The following is an 18171-nucleotide window of genomic DNA, read 5'->3' as shown; positions in this document are numbered from 1 at the left end:
AAAGTTCTGTTCTTGCTGAAGTTTTGGAAGAAGAAAAAAGCAAGAGAAGCCTTTAGAAAAATCCTTCCTTAGGAGGCTGCAATGAATTTGCATGCATCACGCAGACGCAAAATGAAGTTGAAAGCTTTGAAGAAGGATTCCACACAGAAACTACGTTCTCTCTTTTTCTGAAGGCAACAAAACTTCCGTAGCACACTGTTTGTGCCATGACAGCTATTTTTTGCCACTTGCTTTGCTTGCAGTAGCTACCTCAAGTCCTCCCTAGGCCACCATCTGGTAAGGATTTACAACAGATTAGAGGCAAAGATTTAACTTGGTGCACTGTCCGTTTGTCTGGTTCAGCACGCTGTACAGGCCCAGCAACTTCTGGATAGGTTGTGTGGACATAATGGACTCGTAACGGTGCTCAAAGTAGTAAATATTTGGACTGTATGAGCAACATTTTTTCTCTTCCTTTATCTCCTCAGGAGTTGCTGAAAACTGAGGAAAGCCCAGAAAACCCTCTCTTGCCTAACTGGATTATTTGAAATATGAACACAGATAATTAATTGAGGATGACATGCTGGAGACCTGCTGACCAGATTACCTCAGTGGCTGGCATTCCGGCAGCTTCCCTGAGACTCCTCAGAATTCCCGTTCTCTGCTTCCCCATTTTGGCAAAAGCCACAACTTTCCACATATTTTAATAACTGGGGCATACATATTGGTTCAAAGTACTACACAGACCACTACTTCACTCAAAAATCAAAGCAAAAGTAAAGATTGCTACTCTGAAGAGAGCTAATTAGGCCTGATGCTTGGACTTGTTCAGTACAGGTATATTTCAGCTGAGTTAAACAGCCGAAGCAATACTTAACACCAGTAGCAATATTCACATTCACAACTGTAATCACATTTTAAAGCTCACCAAAATAAAATAATTTTGTATATTTTCTGTCAAAAGAAAGATCCTGACTATGTTACGATGCAATACAAGTCGTAATTTAATCACACAAGTGTTTTTAGGTAAGAAATTTATGTGCTTATTGAAAAGGGTGTCAAAGTAGGTTTGTGGGGCTTTTTTATAACTGGCAGGTTTACACTAAAATGTATACACTGATAGTCAGCTTAAACTACACTGATTGACATTTGTGCCACCTGGTTTCTCTTCTAACATGAAGATAACTCACTTTTGGAAAAAGGAAGACGTATACTCAAAAGCTTTCATACATATATGGAAAATTTTAATACTGTTAAAAGTGTAATTAACATTTACACATTTATTTTGCTCCAGCAACTTTTGAATATTGTGTATTCACTTGGAAAAGGCACCACTTTGGTCACAATCTGAAAGTTACACAGAGCATCATGAGAAGCAAAAACACTAGTGAGAAAAAGGGAGAGGAAAAAATACTGATTGTCATTTTCAATGTAATGAAAATTGACTAGCAGGACTGTGGAAAGATTTGTTGCAAAGATCTATCAAGCTGTTCTTACTTCAGCTGATATCATTCAAGAAAAAGCCATCACTGAACAAGACTTAGGAGTTTATTTTCCTATGAACAACCACCTAAGCAAATCACCAGACAAATATAATAGGGTTAGGCTGTGCTATCTTATTGTGATGGTCTGTAACAAAGAAAAGAGAGGCTCAAATGACTGCCTTTCCAATAACAGGCAGTCTCTGTATAGTATTTCATATGATTAACTGAAAATGCTTCATAGCAGCCAAGATGATGAAAGAACTGAGAAGTCCCTTGGAAGCTTGTGCAAACATAATTCCAATAAATTCAGTGATATTCCGCCCCCTCCCCACTGGTTCCAGAGCTGTAAGTTAGAAATGAGAAGGAGGTGGATAGCTAAGCCTTAAATGAAGGGGCAGGATGAACAGCACAGCAGTGGCCACTGCTAAGCTGGGAAAACCATGGTGCCTCAGCAGAGCTGCCTGAAAACCCAAAAGACGTCTGTAGCTGCTGGTAATTTTCCAAGAGGTTCATCCATGGCGCCACACACTGTGGCTGATTCAAAACCTGTTCTGTCCCACTTCTCACTATAGGAGGTGCTGCAGGTATGCTCTGCAAGTCTCAACAAGCTATCATGCTTTTAGTGGTACAATAGTGCTAATAATCTAAATATATGCATTTCTAGAACACAGTGCCTCTGCTTTTTTTAAAAAATAATATGCAAACCCCACGAATGAAGACTTTGCTTAGTATGACAAACAAGCAAGGCCATGTCCACTCACAATACCACCCTGTACTCGCACTCTTCCCTTCCTTGTAGTCAGCACCCCTGGATTTAGTTGCATCCAGAACTTATCCCCTGTGCACTGGAATGCTGGTGATCAGCCCTCTGGCTATAGCTTGTGTCTCCTACTAACAACCACAGACAAACAGAACAGGGTCGGGACAGTTTTAAAGACTGTCCACGCTATAACTATCAGCAGGTTTCCTGAGTTCCTCAGTACTCCACACAGAACATGCCCAACCCACTGGACAGAGATGTTCCCACAGACAGAAAGCGTGTAGCTGTCTCATGTGGATGGGGAGAAGGCAGTTTAGATTTGCAAAATATGAGCTGAATACCATACAACAAGCCTCCTTAATTTATGACTATTATTAAACTCCAAGAGGCATGGCTGTTTGAGGTACCCTGCAGGAATAACCACAGCCATCTGTGCTAATGCCACTTTCAAGTACCCTTCCCATGGAAAGTAACCCAATGCCCTCAAGCTCTACCTGAGGTTTGTTTTTTCTAGTTTCTCCCTTCTGTCCTAAGTGTTGAAATTGTAAAGTTGAACTCATCTTTTCCAATTGCTGTCAAAGCATGTTTCTTCTCCTAGGCAGAGCTGGCAGGCAGAATTGCACCAGATCAGGGCATGCACTGAGGATACTGTAGAGAAAGAATTCCAGCTGGCATAAAGAGCAAGAATTTCAGATTATCAGCTATGCTACACTGATTAAAAAATTACTTCTATATTTTCTCTAAAATGCCTGTCTGCAAGAGAGGTTCCTTGTTTACACAATCCAAAAGAAGAGGTTCCTTGTTTACACAATCCATCAGAGAAGCCTTAACGTTTGCAATTGTAGTTTTCTGTGGTAACCTCCAGCAGATCATCTATATAAGCCTCCCCTCCCTAAAACCCCTGGCTCCTCCCTGCCCACAGAAAGTCCTTTTGACAAGCAATCTGTTACTCTGCCATTCTGAATAAATCAGGGGAAAAAGAATTACTCTTCTGATGCCTAAGAAAACTAAAAAGCCAGCCTTAAATCTGCTTCAGAAATGTTCTCAGACTGCTTCTCGCTTACATGGGCATGTCACCAAGCAGAGGAGCTCTTAACTTCCCAACAAAAAATGAGCAGTGATTTTTTTAACACTATTTCCTTAGATGTATATGAGTGGGCAGAGGAAAGAAGAGGCTAAATTATCTCATATCTTCCCCGTATTTCCAACATTGCGTACAAGAAATTTCTTTCAATGTATACACTGTATTTCCAGCTAAAGGAGCACTGTTACCCCAAATCCCCACCACCACTGTATATAAACCTGTCATTTTGCAGTGCACCTGTCACACCTGCATTTTTGATACAGACATTTAAGCCACTATTCTAAATTCACACCACAGCTCTACCCACAGCTGTGGAAAAACACCAGAGGGATGGAGTGAAGGCACTGACTGTCACTTGACAACAGAACTGAGCCAATCTAACAGCTCACTTACTCGATTGCTCTTCCTCTCTTCTCAGTTCCTGCACCAGTTCCACCTCTGCTCCCAACCCAGCTCCAGGATGTAAGCTCTGAGAAAACTAACCCACCTGCACAAGGGGGTTGCTATCAAACATTATCTCAAAAAAAGTAGTATATCACATCCAAACTAAAACTGAAACTTCACACAACTGGAAAAAAGGATATCCTAAATTATGTTTTTATGAAATGTTATAATGGCTGTAAGTACCTGTCTAAAATTTTATGGTGCTGGACTGTAGCACCTGCAGAATCAGAGCCAGAGCACAATCCTCTCACCTTGTGCAGACATTCTCAACATTCCTGGAAAAATCTTAAGTTTAAAAATAAAGGGTCACTACCAACTACAAATACCTGAGCTTAGCTCAACATCCAGACATAGGCATTTGTTCTTGTAGGGGAGCTGTGGAAGACTTATTGTTAACAGGAAGCAAACTTCAAGTAAAAATGAGCACTGAAGAATTAGTTACAAAAGGCAGAGAAGCCAGTTTGACACATGCACACTCAAAGTAATTCTGCCTAAGTTTAAGTGAGGGGGTGATAAAGTGTTTTGATTACTTGCTTTAGAGCTTCAACACAGCCAATAGATTTAAAAAGTCAGTATCCCAGGAGCTCATCAAACCTACCCAAAACAACAGGGTTTTGCATATGCATTTTCTATTACAGCTACACTAGCTACAGACACAATTTATTTTCACATCAAGTTACAGGTTTCTTCTTTAAAATATCTGGACATAATTTAATTGCTGAATACACCCATGTGATTTATTACTGAGATAACACAAGACTAATCTGCTGAACTTCACAATTTGCAGCTGCTTTAAAGGCTCACTAGATGAGGAGAAAAAGACCAAAATGAGTCAGTCACAGGACCTGACAGTAAAATATTCAAGTTCTGATCCTCAGTCTGATAAAACTGTTCAGCAAGCAAGATTCTGCAGAAAGAACTGAGAGGTTTAGTCCAGGTCTAAAAATCATCTTGTTTTTGCTCCCCACAGCAAACACAACTCTTCACACTATCTTTGCCCAGAATGCACCTGCATTCAACAGCTGACTTTTACATTAAATTGAACTCTCGCTTCAGCAGAAATGCTTATCTAGAGTAAAAGTCAGAAGCTGGAGAACAGCAGTTGTAACTTAACTGGTAAAATTGTTCTGCAGTATGTTCAGCAACAGTAGGGTAAGGTAAACAGGCTTTTAAGTTTTTGTTGTATTCCTCCTAAAAATAGGGGCAGGACCCTTATTCCCAGCTTCTTTCCTTTATGAAGGCTTCATATTTTTATTACAAGACACAAGCTGTGAAGCCAAAGATTTGTTGGGCACAGCCTGCTGGCAACTGGAATCTCAGATTAACATTCTCTTATTGCAACTAACAAATATTTCCATGGGAACAAGGACAAAACTATGATAATTCACAGCAGCCACAGCATCATACTGACCATGCCCTGTCCATACCAAGTTCATATCTCATGGTTTCCAGCACTACAGATGACACGCACCATCTCACAACCATGAAGTGACAACTTTATCAATAAATCAATGCTACAGTTTATGAGAATTTTTATGTAAGAAAAACTGATTATTCATTTTGTTAGATGTCCTCCTTCTTAGCTAAGTGATAGAAGGAACTTGTAATTTTTTTATTATCATCTCTTTATTTTAAGTGGTGTTTTCAACAAGAAGGAAAATTATGCCTCTATCCTGAACAGTCCTCAACAAAAGGAGTAGCAGCACAATCATTACCATGCAGGAACAAAGGCACGCTGAGATTACAGTCACCGACTGAGCCTCAGGTAGCAAACCAGTGACCAGTCTTTTCCACTCCAGTGTATCATTAACTCAAAGTGGAGGCTGCTTCCCTGAATAAAAGCTAACTCGTTCCCATTTACAGCACTACATCATCTGCTAATGAGTACAAAAATATTTGACTGGTGGAACTGAAAGCAGAATCTATTTAGACTCACTGAAGCACTGGAGTCAGATATCCTAATTCACTTCTGAGCTTGTTTCTTGCCATATCCAAAGAGCACAGTGCTGGTCTTAAAGAGTCAGCAATTTAAAAAATCTTAAAGACATTACAGTTCCTTGCCCTGGTTCTGTTACTGTAGTTTACAGGAGAACTATATTTAATCTGATTAATAACTTACTTATTAAATTGAAACCTAGATTACAGTTATATTTCCAGAAACTTGACGGCATGAACAAATTTAGAAGGGAATAAATAATTACTTATCTAGATGTAACTAGAAGAAAACCATCTCACAAAGTATTTCTTTACTGATTTTTTTCTTTAAGTGATCCCTTTCAACTGCTGAGTCTTAGCAGCATGCAATTATGAATGACACTTCCCAAAGACTCTCATGTACTTAGTATCTTTTTTTATCATAACATAATAATAAAGCATAAAGGCAGCTAGTATATGTATAAATATACAGCATATATTTATACAGTATAAAGCATTAAAGTATGAGGTATAAAGGCATACTTTGGACTGAAGGACTGTGAATGTTATCCATCAGAGCACTACTAGAAGATGACTTACAAAGGCAGGAGTATCTACAAGCAATTAGACAATCCTATCACCTCTCCTCCCAGCTAGGAGTACTAATACATTGGAAAACTGAACATTGAAGTACTTCCAAGTACTAGGAAAAAATATAAGACTACTAAGATCAAAGGTCTAAGTGATTGCTGCCAAAGCCAACACACAAATGATACTTCTCTGTGTTATGGTTATATGCAATATACTGGGGCATCAACCTGGAGCTAACTATTCTGAAGCACCAGTCCCACCACAACAATGAAGTCTGAAAGAGAAATCAAAAGGCTTGATTTCTGTACTCATTTGTCATCATGTTTATTTTCATCTCTGAATCAGAATTAAGTCTATTTCAATTTTAAAAACCCAAACAAAACAAAACAACAATTTTAAATATACAACTGTACCATCAATACACTGAATGTGAAAATAGAACAGCATATGGCAAAAGAGATTATGGGGATTAGCCAATTAAATGGTATGACTCAAACTGACATGATCCCCCAAATCTGTGTTTTGCAGTGAAGTATGTGGGGCCATGGGAGCATGACTTCACTTAATGCAAATAACAAAGGCAAAGTTCTGAAAATACATGATTTGGCAAAAAGTATCCTTAAGGAAGTAGGGACAAGTATGAGATGCTCAAAGCTTACAAGCTGAGAACAAATTCTTTACTTCTTTAATGGTGGAGTTCACAATACCAACTTGATGTAGAACTTATTGCAAGCAGTCACACCAGAAAATAACCTTGACCAAAAAGTCTATACTCACAAATTATTCACATGCTTAGGACATAAGATATTAATTTTGACATACAAGACTACAGACCAAATTCTTGGTAATATAAAAACACAGTAAATGTCTCAGTGAAATCAAGTTTCCACAAGCATAAGAGAACAAAATATTCAAGCAGAGCTTCAGGCAGACTGGAGGCCTGCTTCTAGGAGCTGAATGCAGATGGCAATCCTCACCATCAGGTCCCACAGAGACACAAATAGCTCACCTGATCATTTAACAGAAGGAAAGAGGCAAAAGAAGCAGAGGTATCTGGAAACGGTGCCTCCCAAAGGTGAGATTACTGTCACCTTCATGCAACTGCCCTGATTACACCTTGTGCAAGATCTGCTCAAAAGACACATCCTGCAGGAAAACAGGCCATTTTTCTGGCCTGTTTCCAGAAAGGCCACTTTTTCTGGCCCACTACAGAATAAGTATTCTGTTTGTTAACCCCTGGGATTCTGAGCACTTGCCCAAATGGAATTCATTCATTCAAGTTCAGCTGAGCTCATTCTTCTACAGTTATGTCAGAGATGCACAAAGAAATGTCAAAAGTCCAAGCAAACAGCAGTTCACAGATATCATACACATATGTGACCCATTAGAATAATGAATTTAAGACTTTATATTACTAAAAGTATAAATTTATAAATTGAAAGCTGTATCACAAAATAATATAAACACCTTTTATACACAGTTGCAGCTAAACCACCCAAAGGAATCAGTTTCAAACCAAAGCCATTCTTACATTTAATTAAAGGCTCACCTTGATACAATTTTAAATGCCAGAATTATACAGAAGCATGAGCACTTTAAGAGCTAAGCAAAACAAAAAGCATGTTGATAAATTAGTTGATAAAACTACCAAATCCACAATTTCCAAAAGCACCTTTTAATCAATGCAACCTCAATAAGGTTGCACACACTTCTCCAACATCTTAAGTTTTCCTTTAGAAGGGACAGCTTAGTAAGAAACAAGGGGAAAAAAGTCTCATTAAAACAAGTGCAATTTCAAGTTTTAACCTGGCAGCTTTCAAAGGAACAAGAAACTACACATGGCTATGTAATGGACACGCTCTTACATAAAACTTGTTCATGGATGCACATATATGGGAACAAATGAAATTTAATTCCAATTTCCTGGGCTAAATCTTATAATATTATAACCACCTGACTGTTTATGACAATGTGAAAAACTCAGCTGTCTTTCATGGATTTAATGGTAAATACAAAGCAGCTTATCCTCTACTTCTATCTCATGCTGCTTCACTTAAGAAAACAAGCCTCAAATCCATCAGTGACAGCTCTGAGATATGTAAGCAAAGTTCTGTGAAAGGTCACCAACATTTCATTTTCATTAACAACCTCCTCCCCATTATGCTTAGCAGAAAAGTATTCTTTTATACACAGCTGTACAGATTTCTAAGCCATAGCACACACTACTTACAAAGCCCTTCATATATTTTACTTCCTGATTCTGGCCTTGGTATCTACAATAGGGTGTATCAAAATAACAAATCAATATAACAACATCAATAACAAATCTGTATTTTAAACAGAATAGTTTATTTGCTTACCTTGAGGAAAAGTATTTGGCTGCACTAAGTACAGGAATGCATGTACTATTTTAAACAAAATTCCTATTGCCCCAGGTTCATGGTATGCACCTGTATCATACGTCTTGGCTGGTACAAATCCAAAATCCAAAGTTCCAGGAGGTGGTTTGTATATAGGCTGTACCTCTGAAATTGTACCTCCACAAAACAGCAGCAGCAGCAAACAGAGTTCCACAGCCATAGCGAGCAGTATTCATAAAACTGGAGGTAGAGGTATTTGTCCAACCAAGTCTAGAAATCTTCAATACGTTCACTTGAGGAGTGGCTTTCTAGTCAGGAGAACGCTGGTGCACTCTCACACCCCCAATTCTTAAATGTATTTTTACTTCAGAGTGGAACAGCAGCCTCTCGTGAAAATGACTCAGCGCACCATCTCTGGGAAAAAGAAGAAACAGCTCATTAACACGTGTGCAAGCAAATAGGAAAGTGCAAGACAACCTGCAATCTTCTGTGGAAATTGAACACATCAACAGTGACAAAGTGAGCCTGACAGGACAGGGAAGAAAAACATTTTGGGGCTTGTGAATAATATGTTATACTATATACATTGTACTTGAAAGAGGTGGAAAAAGAATTATGCACAGTTCCAGGTCAGTGAGTTTTCAAAAACAAAGAGAACGTTGATACAGCTCCAAGGGAAACAAAACTAAAGGAGCATTGCATGAATTGTGCTTCTGACTAAGTACAATATGTCATGTCACAACAATTACACAATGCATTTAATTACCACCTGATGGTTCTGTAGTTGATGACACTTGTCACAAGTCATACCCTGTATTTCTTTAATTTACACCTTTTAGCAAAACCTTCGATCCTAGATACTCTTAACTGTCTTCCAAGATTAAAATTATACATCACTGAAAAATTACAAAAACAAAACAAAAAAAAACCAAAAAAAAACAAACAAAAAACCAAACCAAAAAACCCCACAAACAAAAAAAAAACCCAACGAAACATCACACTCTTGACAGATGACAATGGGTGTCAGAAATTACTCTCTATTAATCCAAGCTATCTCAAAGCTCTCTCCTTAGGAACTGGAGAAGTTTTTATTGAACAATTTTTATTTACAGCTTGCTAAAGCTGAGTGTCATTAAGATGGCTTTGGATGATTGTACATCTTTAAGAACATTCTGAATCACAGCAGCTTAATCTACCACTACCTAAGAAATGTAAACAGAAACACCCCTGGCTTTCCAACAAATTAAGTGACCATGTCTTGATCTCTAAGAAGCCAGGTAAGACTCCTTCACCTCAGCGTGCAACAGCAGTCTCTGAGGAAACAGAGCAAAACCAGCCAAATAAAAGGCCACAGAGAAGCTGCTGCCATTCTCTGGCTCTGGAAGCTGCACATACCTGATGAGCGTTCCAGTGAGCACCCTGCTGACTTTCCCACCCCTCAGCCTGGCTTCTCTTGGGGATGCCTTTGCTGATCCCCCAGAGTGCCACCGGCAGGGCTGTGTGGGAGCACACTGCTCATGACAAGACATCACTTCCAGCTGGAGAGCTCCCACTGCCTTCCCCGAGCACAGCTGGGTCTCTGCTGCCCTTTTCTGCATTGCCCAAGAGAAAAGCTTTCAATCTCCACCTCGGTATCAGACCATTCACCGGCAGAATGACAGCAAAATAACACAAACGCCTCACAGCTTCAGTCAGCCCAAAGCTACACCAATGCCTTGACTTCCAAGGTACTTCCAGGTCAAAGAGATGCTCAAGACAGAGACTTAAAACCTGCAGTAAGGTGAGACTTAAATCTCTCCCATGCTTCACAGTCTCTGGTTAAACACCAGCTACCTTTCTGAGCCCAGTACTTTGCAAGAAGTCAAAAACACGTTGCAAGCTTGTTTAGTAGTCTGTGCTGCACTCAAAGGATAGGTCAAGAAAAACATGGAACAAAGAAATACAAGATCAGATCAAAGACCTAGAGGCAGTTTTGTTTCTACACAGCTCAAGCGAGTTAAGAGGGAACACTCAAATCTTTCTTCCTCATGGCTTATGAAAACCAAGAAGAATGAATAGCAATAACGCTACAATTAGCACAATTACCCAACCCTTATTCAAAAAGGTGGTGTTAGCAACCCCTCTGAAATATGCTCAACACAAGCACACAGTAATTTAGAACACACAATACCATGGAAAAGAATGTTCTGTTATAGATTAATGAAAGAAAATAAAAAGTTCATACCCAAAATATTAATTTTTCTCCCTTAATTTTTAAATAAGACTAGTTTTCATCAGCCTAGAAGATACTTTTTAGTGGAGTTTTATCATATGCACATCTCGCTATAAGGCTGAATACAGAGATAGTCAAAAAGTGAAAACTGCTTAGGCTGCAGTTTATTATCAAATCTCGAGACACCTACAGGACAGAATATCACAAGACCACAACTAGATGAAAAAAAATAATTTTGCCTTTATGGCAGAACAGTGAAAATTGTGCAAGTCTGATACACTACTGTTCTGATGCCAAAATTACCTTTGTTTTTACATATATTCCTCATATATAGTCATAGCTCTGTGGAGTATTATTGTATAGCTGTATAGTTTCCTAGTTAACTCCAGTACTTTTCCTATTAGATGAATTCCTGAAGGTCTGTTCTAATCTTGCTTCTTCTGGGAATCAAAGCTGAGCCACCTTCTCAAAACAATTTCTCATGTTTTAGACATAAACAGGGTAGAGCTAGTAACAAGAGGGGGGAGGGGGCTTCAGAGGGGGTCAAACCCAGAGGGGAATCACTTCATTAACTGTATTTCATTAACTGTATTTCTATTTGGGGATTCTTGTCAATTATGCTAATTTGCTAAACTTATAGAAGTGTGAAAGCCCTATATCACATGTATATTTTCAATGCCACTTCGGCATGCATGTCAGCATGTTGTGCATCTGGAGGTGCACAATTCAAGGCAACAGTTCAATTTTTTTCCTTAAAAAGAGATTTCAACAATTTTTCCATGTCTGGTATAGTTTTCTGGAGATTTCTGAAGAACAGTTGCAACACTTCAGTGAGTCAGGAGAAAAAGCTCACACATGCTCACTGAGCCTTGATTCCAAAAGTTAAGGAAACAGGTGCAAAAGCATCCATTTCAGTGAAAGGTTAGGTGTGGTTGAGAAAGATGAAACTGAGAAGATGATGACTTCTCTAAGTGGTGTTTTAAGGCAAAGCTCTCTGTAGTGCTCTGTTATATTAGAGAGAGGGCAGAAGAAGATAAAGTACACACACAACTTTTTTTGGTTAGATTTTAGATTAAAGACAATTTAAAGCCTATCTAATTGCACAAACAGGCAAATAAAACAGTTAAAATGTTCTCCAATACACGAAAACAATCACTACACCTTCTAGAAGTAAGTGGTCATGTATTAACCAAGATAAAGTGGGCAGTTTTAAGACAAGGACACTATTGAAATTGCGAGGACACTCCCTGTACTGCAGAAACTGACAATGTTTAGTGGAAAAACCTAACTTTTCAATTCTACACAGTTTTCAGTCAGGCTCTTATAAAACTGAACTGAGTTTCCTGCAAATCAACAAATGTGCAGACTTATGACCATATTCTCTTTCTCTCCCTTTGTTGGCAAATAGATCACAGCAAACATGGTATGCACAATCTATAGTGGGGCAATTCTGCCAGACTGACACCAGTTCTTCTCTACACCACATAAAACACAATTATGTTTTATAAAACACTCTTATTTTCAAGGTTACATTAATAATAATAATAATCAGGAACTTGCAGAAACACTATTAAGCCTACAACTTAAGACACCTTTGAGCGTCTAATATGCATTCGACCTACCTAAAAATAACTCAGATGTAAAAAGCTCCCAGCAGTTCTCCTTTTCTTGATATCTAAAAGAAACTTAGCTGGGAGCTTATTAGTAGCTAAATATGCAAGATAAACAGCATTAAAGAGGAAAAATCTATCCCTGAAATCTGTAATTCTGAGAACTTCAAAAGTGACATACAAAGGAGTGACACAAATAAAGAGAAGTGAATAGCATTTTATGCTAATCTTCATTGCAGCATGTGGGCATCTCATTTCCTCAGACACAGTGTGGCATCACTGCAGTCAATGAGTTACAGGAACTGCCAGTACAACTTTCTCCAAGCTCAAGTAAACAGTGAATGAAAAGAAGCTGTGTGAAACTTTGAAATGCTTACAGTAATTATCAAATAAGCTACCAATTTCATTACTACACACCCTGCGAAGTACTTAACAAGTTAAAATAAATTTAAAATTTTCATGATTATGTGTGGTTTGCAAATGTCCATTTGGAAGAGACACAAGCCTTTGCATTTTATTCTGTGGCTGACACTAATATTCTATATGTACAAGTCACTAAGCATAACTCCTGGGGTTTTAAACACCACCTGTGGAGAACATCATCACTCAAATATGCAGCAGCATTATCATCTCAGATATATCCTATCCTGTTACTAAAAGTGTTTTCCAAAACCAGCCTCTGCTTTAAGTTCAACAAGGGAAGAGGAGACAGAGCTGGATGCTTTAGTTCAGCAACCTCCATGATACACCAACTCCGAACAGCAGAGCTCAGAGGCAGCAGGATGTGCAGCTCTTTGTTCCAACGGGACTGGCCTCCTTCTGTTTAACACCACAATCCCTGCAAGCACAGCACTGCAGAGCAGTGATGCAACCACGATTAACCCCCGTGAACTGAAATTCAATCAGCCAGGGGCCAGACTGCTGAAGCTCAATGGGGGTGCCTGCTGGCAGTGAACCAGGATGGGCCGGGATGGTGGCACATGCAGTTGTCCATAGGAAGCCCACACAAAGGTTCTGAGTACATGTGTTACATTTTTTCAATCATACATTTGAAAATCCAAGTCCGTAATCCCTGTCCACCATGCCAGAAGTAAAATTAAAACAGCCACAAAACAGAGTTACAGGCAGACTGAAACTCCTAAGTATGGAAAAAAGCCCCAAAAAAACAACCAAACCCACACTACCACCTTCCCATTCAAGAGACCCAACACAGCAAGCCAAGTTAGATACTGGCAGGTTAAAAAGGTGTAGTTTTCTGTTACAAAATCTGCTTAGGCCTACCAACAATTACAACCTGTTGCCATAGGAGGATTGAGAAGCAGATAAGCATAATAAACACCAGGGACTGCAGAACAGAGCTTGGCAGCACTGAGACAAACTAAACAAATAGCATCTTCCACACAAGGCAGCCTTGGTACTCATCTGACTTGCCTGCTATACGTTCAAATTGACTAAGTGAAAAATTGTGTTTGGTCAGGAAAAATTGAATACTCAAATTCCAGTTTGCTTTAAACAGCTTCTTACTAATTTCAAAATTAATAAACTAAAAAAGCAACATAAAAAATTCTTCTGTTTTACAAGCCACAGCCATCTGCAAGCAGAAGCACATCTGCAAAAATTCCAGGTGAGATACCTTCCCCCAAGTGTAAGCAGGTCTGATTTTCAGCTGACTGCCTAAATCTTTAAAGTACATTTTCACTAACTAAATGATTTATTTACCTTGATTCTAAGTGATCATTCTTAAATTACTTTCCAGCATCACATAGAAAACTGTAAAACACAGTAAGTCCAGTCCATAAACAGGCAGTTTTTGGGAAGTGTGAACTGATAAGCGCTGTGTACGTGTCCCAACACCAAGGTACTGCAACACGACGCATGTTTCCCACGAGCAGCCGAGACCAAACCTTTCCTTCACCTTCTTACGAATCACTTACACAGTAGATAACTCTTCCTCTAACAGGCTGCCTCGTCCTTATCTGCAAACTGCAGAGGAGCGCGGGTACCGCAGCTCTGCCTCTGCTGGAACCCCGACCGATGTGTAGTTTCTTTACCGGATCCTCCGCATCTTGTGCGTGCAGAAGACACAGCCCATGTTTAGTACCACAACTGCCCCTTCTCCCCGCTCTCGGATGAGGTTCCCGGCTCACTGCAGCGCTCACCTCGGCTGAGGAGACGTGTGGCCAGCCGGGGTGGGCAGGCGATCTGCCCAGGTGCACAGCGAGCAGGCAGCGGCAGCACCGCCTCAGGGAGCTCCTCCGAGGCGGGCGGCATCCGCCGCAGCGCCGCCGTGCCGAGCGCGGAGCCCGCAGGAGCGCACGGGCCCTCTCCCCGCTCACATCCACCGCAGAGCCCAGGCTGGGGGTCGCCTCCCTGCACCCCAACCCCCCCGCCCCTGACGAGCCGATTTCGAGCACGGCACAGCCCCGTCCGCCTCGCCGAGACGGCTCAGACGATCCCCACCGCCCGCCTCCCCCCTCTAGCCCCGGGCAGGTGCCCTCAGCGGCCGCCCTTTTCCTCCTCCTCCTTCCCGTGGAGCGGCTTCCCCTCTTCCCGGAGATGTCTGGGGCTCTCCCCGCCCAGCTCCCGCCGCTCCTCTCCGCTCATCTGCCGGTGGCTCACAGCTGTCCCCGACCTCTCCCCAAACGCCGCCGCCACACACGACCCCCGGGAGCGAATGCGCACCCCGTGCCCGCCGCCCCGCTCTGCTCGGCGAGCGGACCCGCCCTGGCTCCCCGCGGACCGGCCGCATTCCCCCGCCGTGCCGCAGCCCCCTCCTCCCGGCCAAACCCGTCTCTCCCGCCATCCCGCTCCCCAGCCCCCCGCAGCACCGACCTGCCCGCCGGCCGCCCCTCTGCCCCCGCCTCACCCCGCGCTCTCAGGGCGCCTCCATCCCGCCGCTCCCACAGGTCGCTTTCCCAGCCTCTGCTGAGCCCCTGGGATCCCTTCCCGCCGGCAGCCCCATTCCCTCGGGCAGCCTCCTCCTTCGACGGGCGCCCTCCTCCCTCGACGGGCGCCCGCCACCCCTCACTCGGCTTCATGGAGCTCCCCCGCCCGCCGCCGCTCTCCCGCGAGGGAAGGGGCCGCGCTCTGCCGGCCACGACCTCCCGTCCGCAGCGGGAGATCACGGAGGAGCCTCAGAGCCTCATCCCCGCCTGCTGCCCCCCACGGCCCCGCCGGAGCTGCCCGGGACCCCCCCTCACATACGTCCCCGCCCGCAGCACTCACCGGCCGAAAGGGGACAGCGAGCCGGAGACGGCGGGTCACAGCCAGCACAGCACAGCACAGCACAGCCCGCTCCGCCTCAGAGCGCCGCGGCTGCCGTGGCGGCGGTGCCGCCCGCGCATGGATTACGGAGGGCGGGCTCTGCCCCGGGCCGGGGCTGCAGGACCACCCCGACAGGCCGGGATGGTGGGGGGAGGAAGAGGAGGAGCGTGAGGGGTTTAACCCCGGCGGGATGTGCTGGGCGAGTGGATCTGTGGATAGGCTGCGTGATGCTGCCGCGGAGCCGAGCGGGCCAGGCTGAGCCCGCAGCCCTGCGGGGACGCAGCGGTCGGTGACCTGTTGCATCCCGGGCAGGCTCCCGCCCTGTTCCCGGCCGGCCAGGTGCTGCGCCGCGCCGGGAGCCGTGGCCGGGCTCTGCCGAGGCACTTCCCCCGCGCCGCCCCGGGCATGGCCGTGCCATCTCCCCTTGGCCATTGCCTCTGGGGTTGGTTCGAGGTCAGAAGGGTTTGATTTTCGCATCAAGATGACTTACTCCTTTAGCTTAAAAAAAAAAAAAATAAAAAAAAATCTTGTTTTACTCCTCTCGAGAGGTGTCCTTATTTCTTGATGGGTTTAGCATTTCCTTCAAGGCTGTTATCTATGTTCCTAAGTGTTCTCTGTTCCCGAAGGCCAGTGATTTACTGGTAAAACGAGAAGTGTTTTTCTTACAGTAACATACCCTTCCAAAGGCTGTTGTGCAGATTTGTTTGTGCTTTTGATTTTTATTTGCAACTTTGGTGTATTAATGTGGTTCCTCTATTGCAACAGTAAAATATGAACATGATTCTTGCCTCTGTTGCTACACCCTCTGTTATTCAGCATCACAAATGCATTGCAAGATGAAGCAAGAATTTTTTCTGGACATCCAAGGTTATGCTGGTTCCTTGGAAATCAGTAAAAAAAAAACTGATGGAGAGAAGGCAGTTAGTCTCCTTTTTGCAGGCAGAAACATATCAAGGCTACAGCTATGGCACCGCTCTGCATTGCTAATTTAAGCTTGGCCAAACATCGAACTGTTTTCCCACAGGCAGTATTCAGTGTTGCTGAAATCTACCTGTATTTCAGTTCAGGGCATCTGCCAGCAATGCACATCAAAGAGCAAGCTGCTACACTGGCTGCACACAGAACAGTTATCCTGACCAGAGCCAATCTTGGCTTGTTCAGCAGGAGGATATGTAAAGGCACAACCCAAAATGGAGTGGTACAGAGCTCAGAGAAAGGCTCTTTTCCTAGTCCTTGTTGTCATAGGCACCCTAAGCCAGTGTCAAAGAGGAGCAACAGAGTATCTTGGGGAAAACAGAACACCTTGACCGACAGACAAATGTGTTAAATTAGTCAGTCTGACAAACAGAATTACAGTTCCTGTCTTAAGCTTTGCATGAACCTTTTTCTAAATAGAAGAGAATATTCCTTCCAGAAAATGGGCTGTGAGTGCCCAACACTGTTAATGAGACAATATGGTGAGTTTGATTCCCTTGCTTCCATTCAGAGTTAAACCAGAAAGGCCAAGTCCTACTGACCTCAGTGACGCACTGACTGATTTTAAAATGCAGAGTGAAGGCATATGGCTATAGTGATAGATATCTGCAAGGATGGAATAGTCTGTAAGGACTCAAAGAGAATGTGGGAATGCAGAAGAGAAGAGTGTGGAATGAAGCTGCAGAAAATATTGACTTGCTGGAGCCAAAGATATTTAGATTTTCTCTTGGGTTACTAATTTATACATGTGATAGGTTTTTCTACCATTTATGGTAGACTACCATAGTGTTTCAGGATGAGAAATGTCTGTAGTGTCCATAAACAAGGACATGAAACTAGAGTAACAGGAAAAAGATACTAGCTTTCAGACAAAAATTGAACCTGAATCAAGACCAACACTACTAATGGAGGCATTTCTTCAGCAGACTAAGCCAACACCTATTTCATTATTATTATTATTATCCATGTATGACAGATCTGTTTATTTTCATGGATGTTGCTATCAATATAAGAAAGCTTTCCAGTCATTTCTGAGTTTCTCTGTACTATTGGGATCTAACCTGAAATAAAGGACTTGCCTAAGGTGCCTGGAAGTGATTGAGTTAAGATAATTTATATTGTATTGGGTACTGAAATGTGTTGTCTGAGTAGCACCTAGTTAGCATGTCAGAGCTTGTCACTGTGGGATGGTAAATGGAAGCATGACCTCTCCAGCTGCCTCCCCTTACATTGCTGGCAACCCCAAGCGTGTGTCTGACCTGAAACTGCTCTGAGCAGCTGGTGACCTTTCCTTGATGTTTCTTCTCTGTTAGCTGCACATCAGGTAGAGGCAGGCAGCTGTAAAGTGGGAAATACTGCACCAGTTTGCAGCCCTTTCCCTCTTGTGTCCCTGCCATCCAAACCCCAGCTGTGCCTGAGCTGCACGCTCCTGTGGGCACGGCGAGGGATGTGCTGGTCTGTGCTTTGCCTGCATGGGGAACACATTCAAGAAAC

General features: G+C 42.6%; 1 protein-coding gene across 11 annotated transcripts in view; it reads right to left on the bottom strand.

The window, feature by feature from the left end:
• PROM1 (prominin 1) overlaps positions 1-15827 on the bottom strand; it is a 61090-nt gene extending 45263 nt beyond the window's left edge. For 9 of the 11 annotated variants that reach the window (XR_010361455.1, XM_064418592.1, XM_064418599.1 and 6 more), the window contains exons 1-2: positions 15664-15827; positions 8617-9030 (exon numbers count right to left, since the gene is read on the bottom strand). Coding sequence is in view for 10 of the 11 variants with exons in the window: in XM_064418592.1 (XP_064274662.1) it covers positions 8617-8836 (220 nt within the window). In the remaining variant the exon portion in view is untranslated. Of the gene's footprint in view, positions 1-8616; positions 9031-14597; positions 14797-15304; positions 15455-15663 lie in introns of those variants that run through there. The other 2 variants (XM_064418594.1, XM_064418593.1) reach the window with 2 other exon arrangements.
• Positions 15828-18171: the final 2344 nt, after the last annotated feature.

The sequence above is a fragment of the Passer domesticus genome, chromosome 4, assembly GCF_036417665.1.
Source record: "Passer domesticus isolate bPasDom1 chromosome 4, bPasDom1.hap1, whole genome shotgun sequence".
Lineage (NCBI taxonomy): Eukaryota > Metazoa > Chordata > Aves > Passeriformes > Passeridae > Passer > Passer domesticus.
This window is presented reverse-complemented; position numbering and strand designations above follow the sequence as displayed.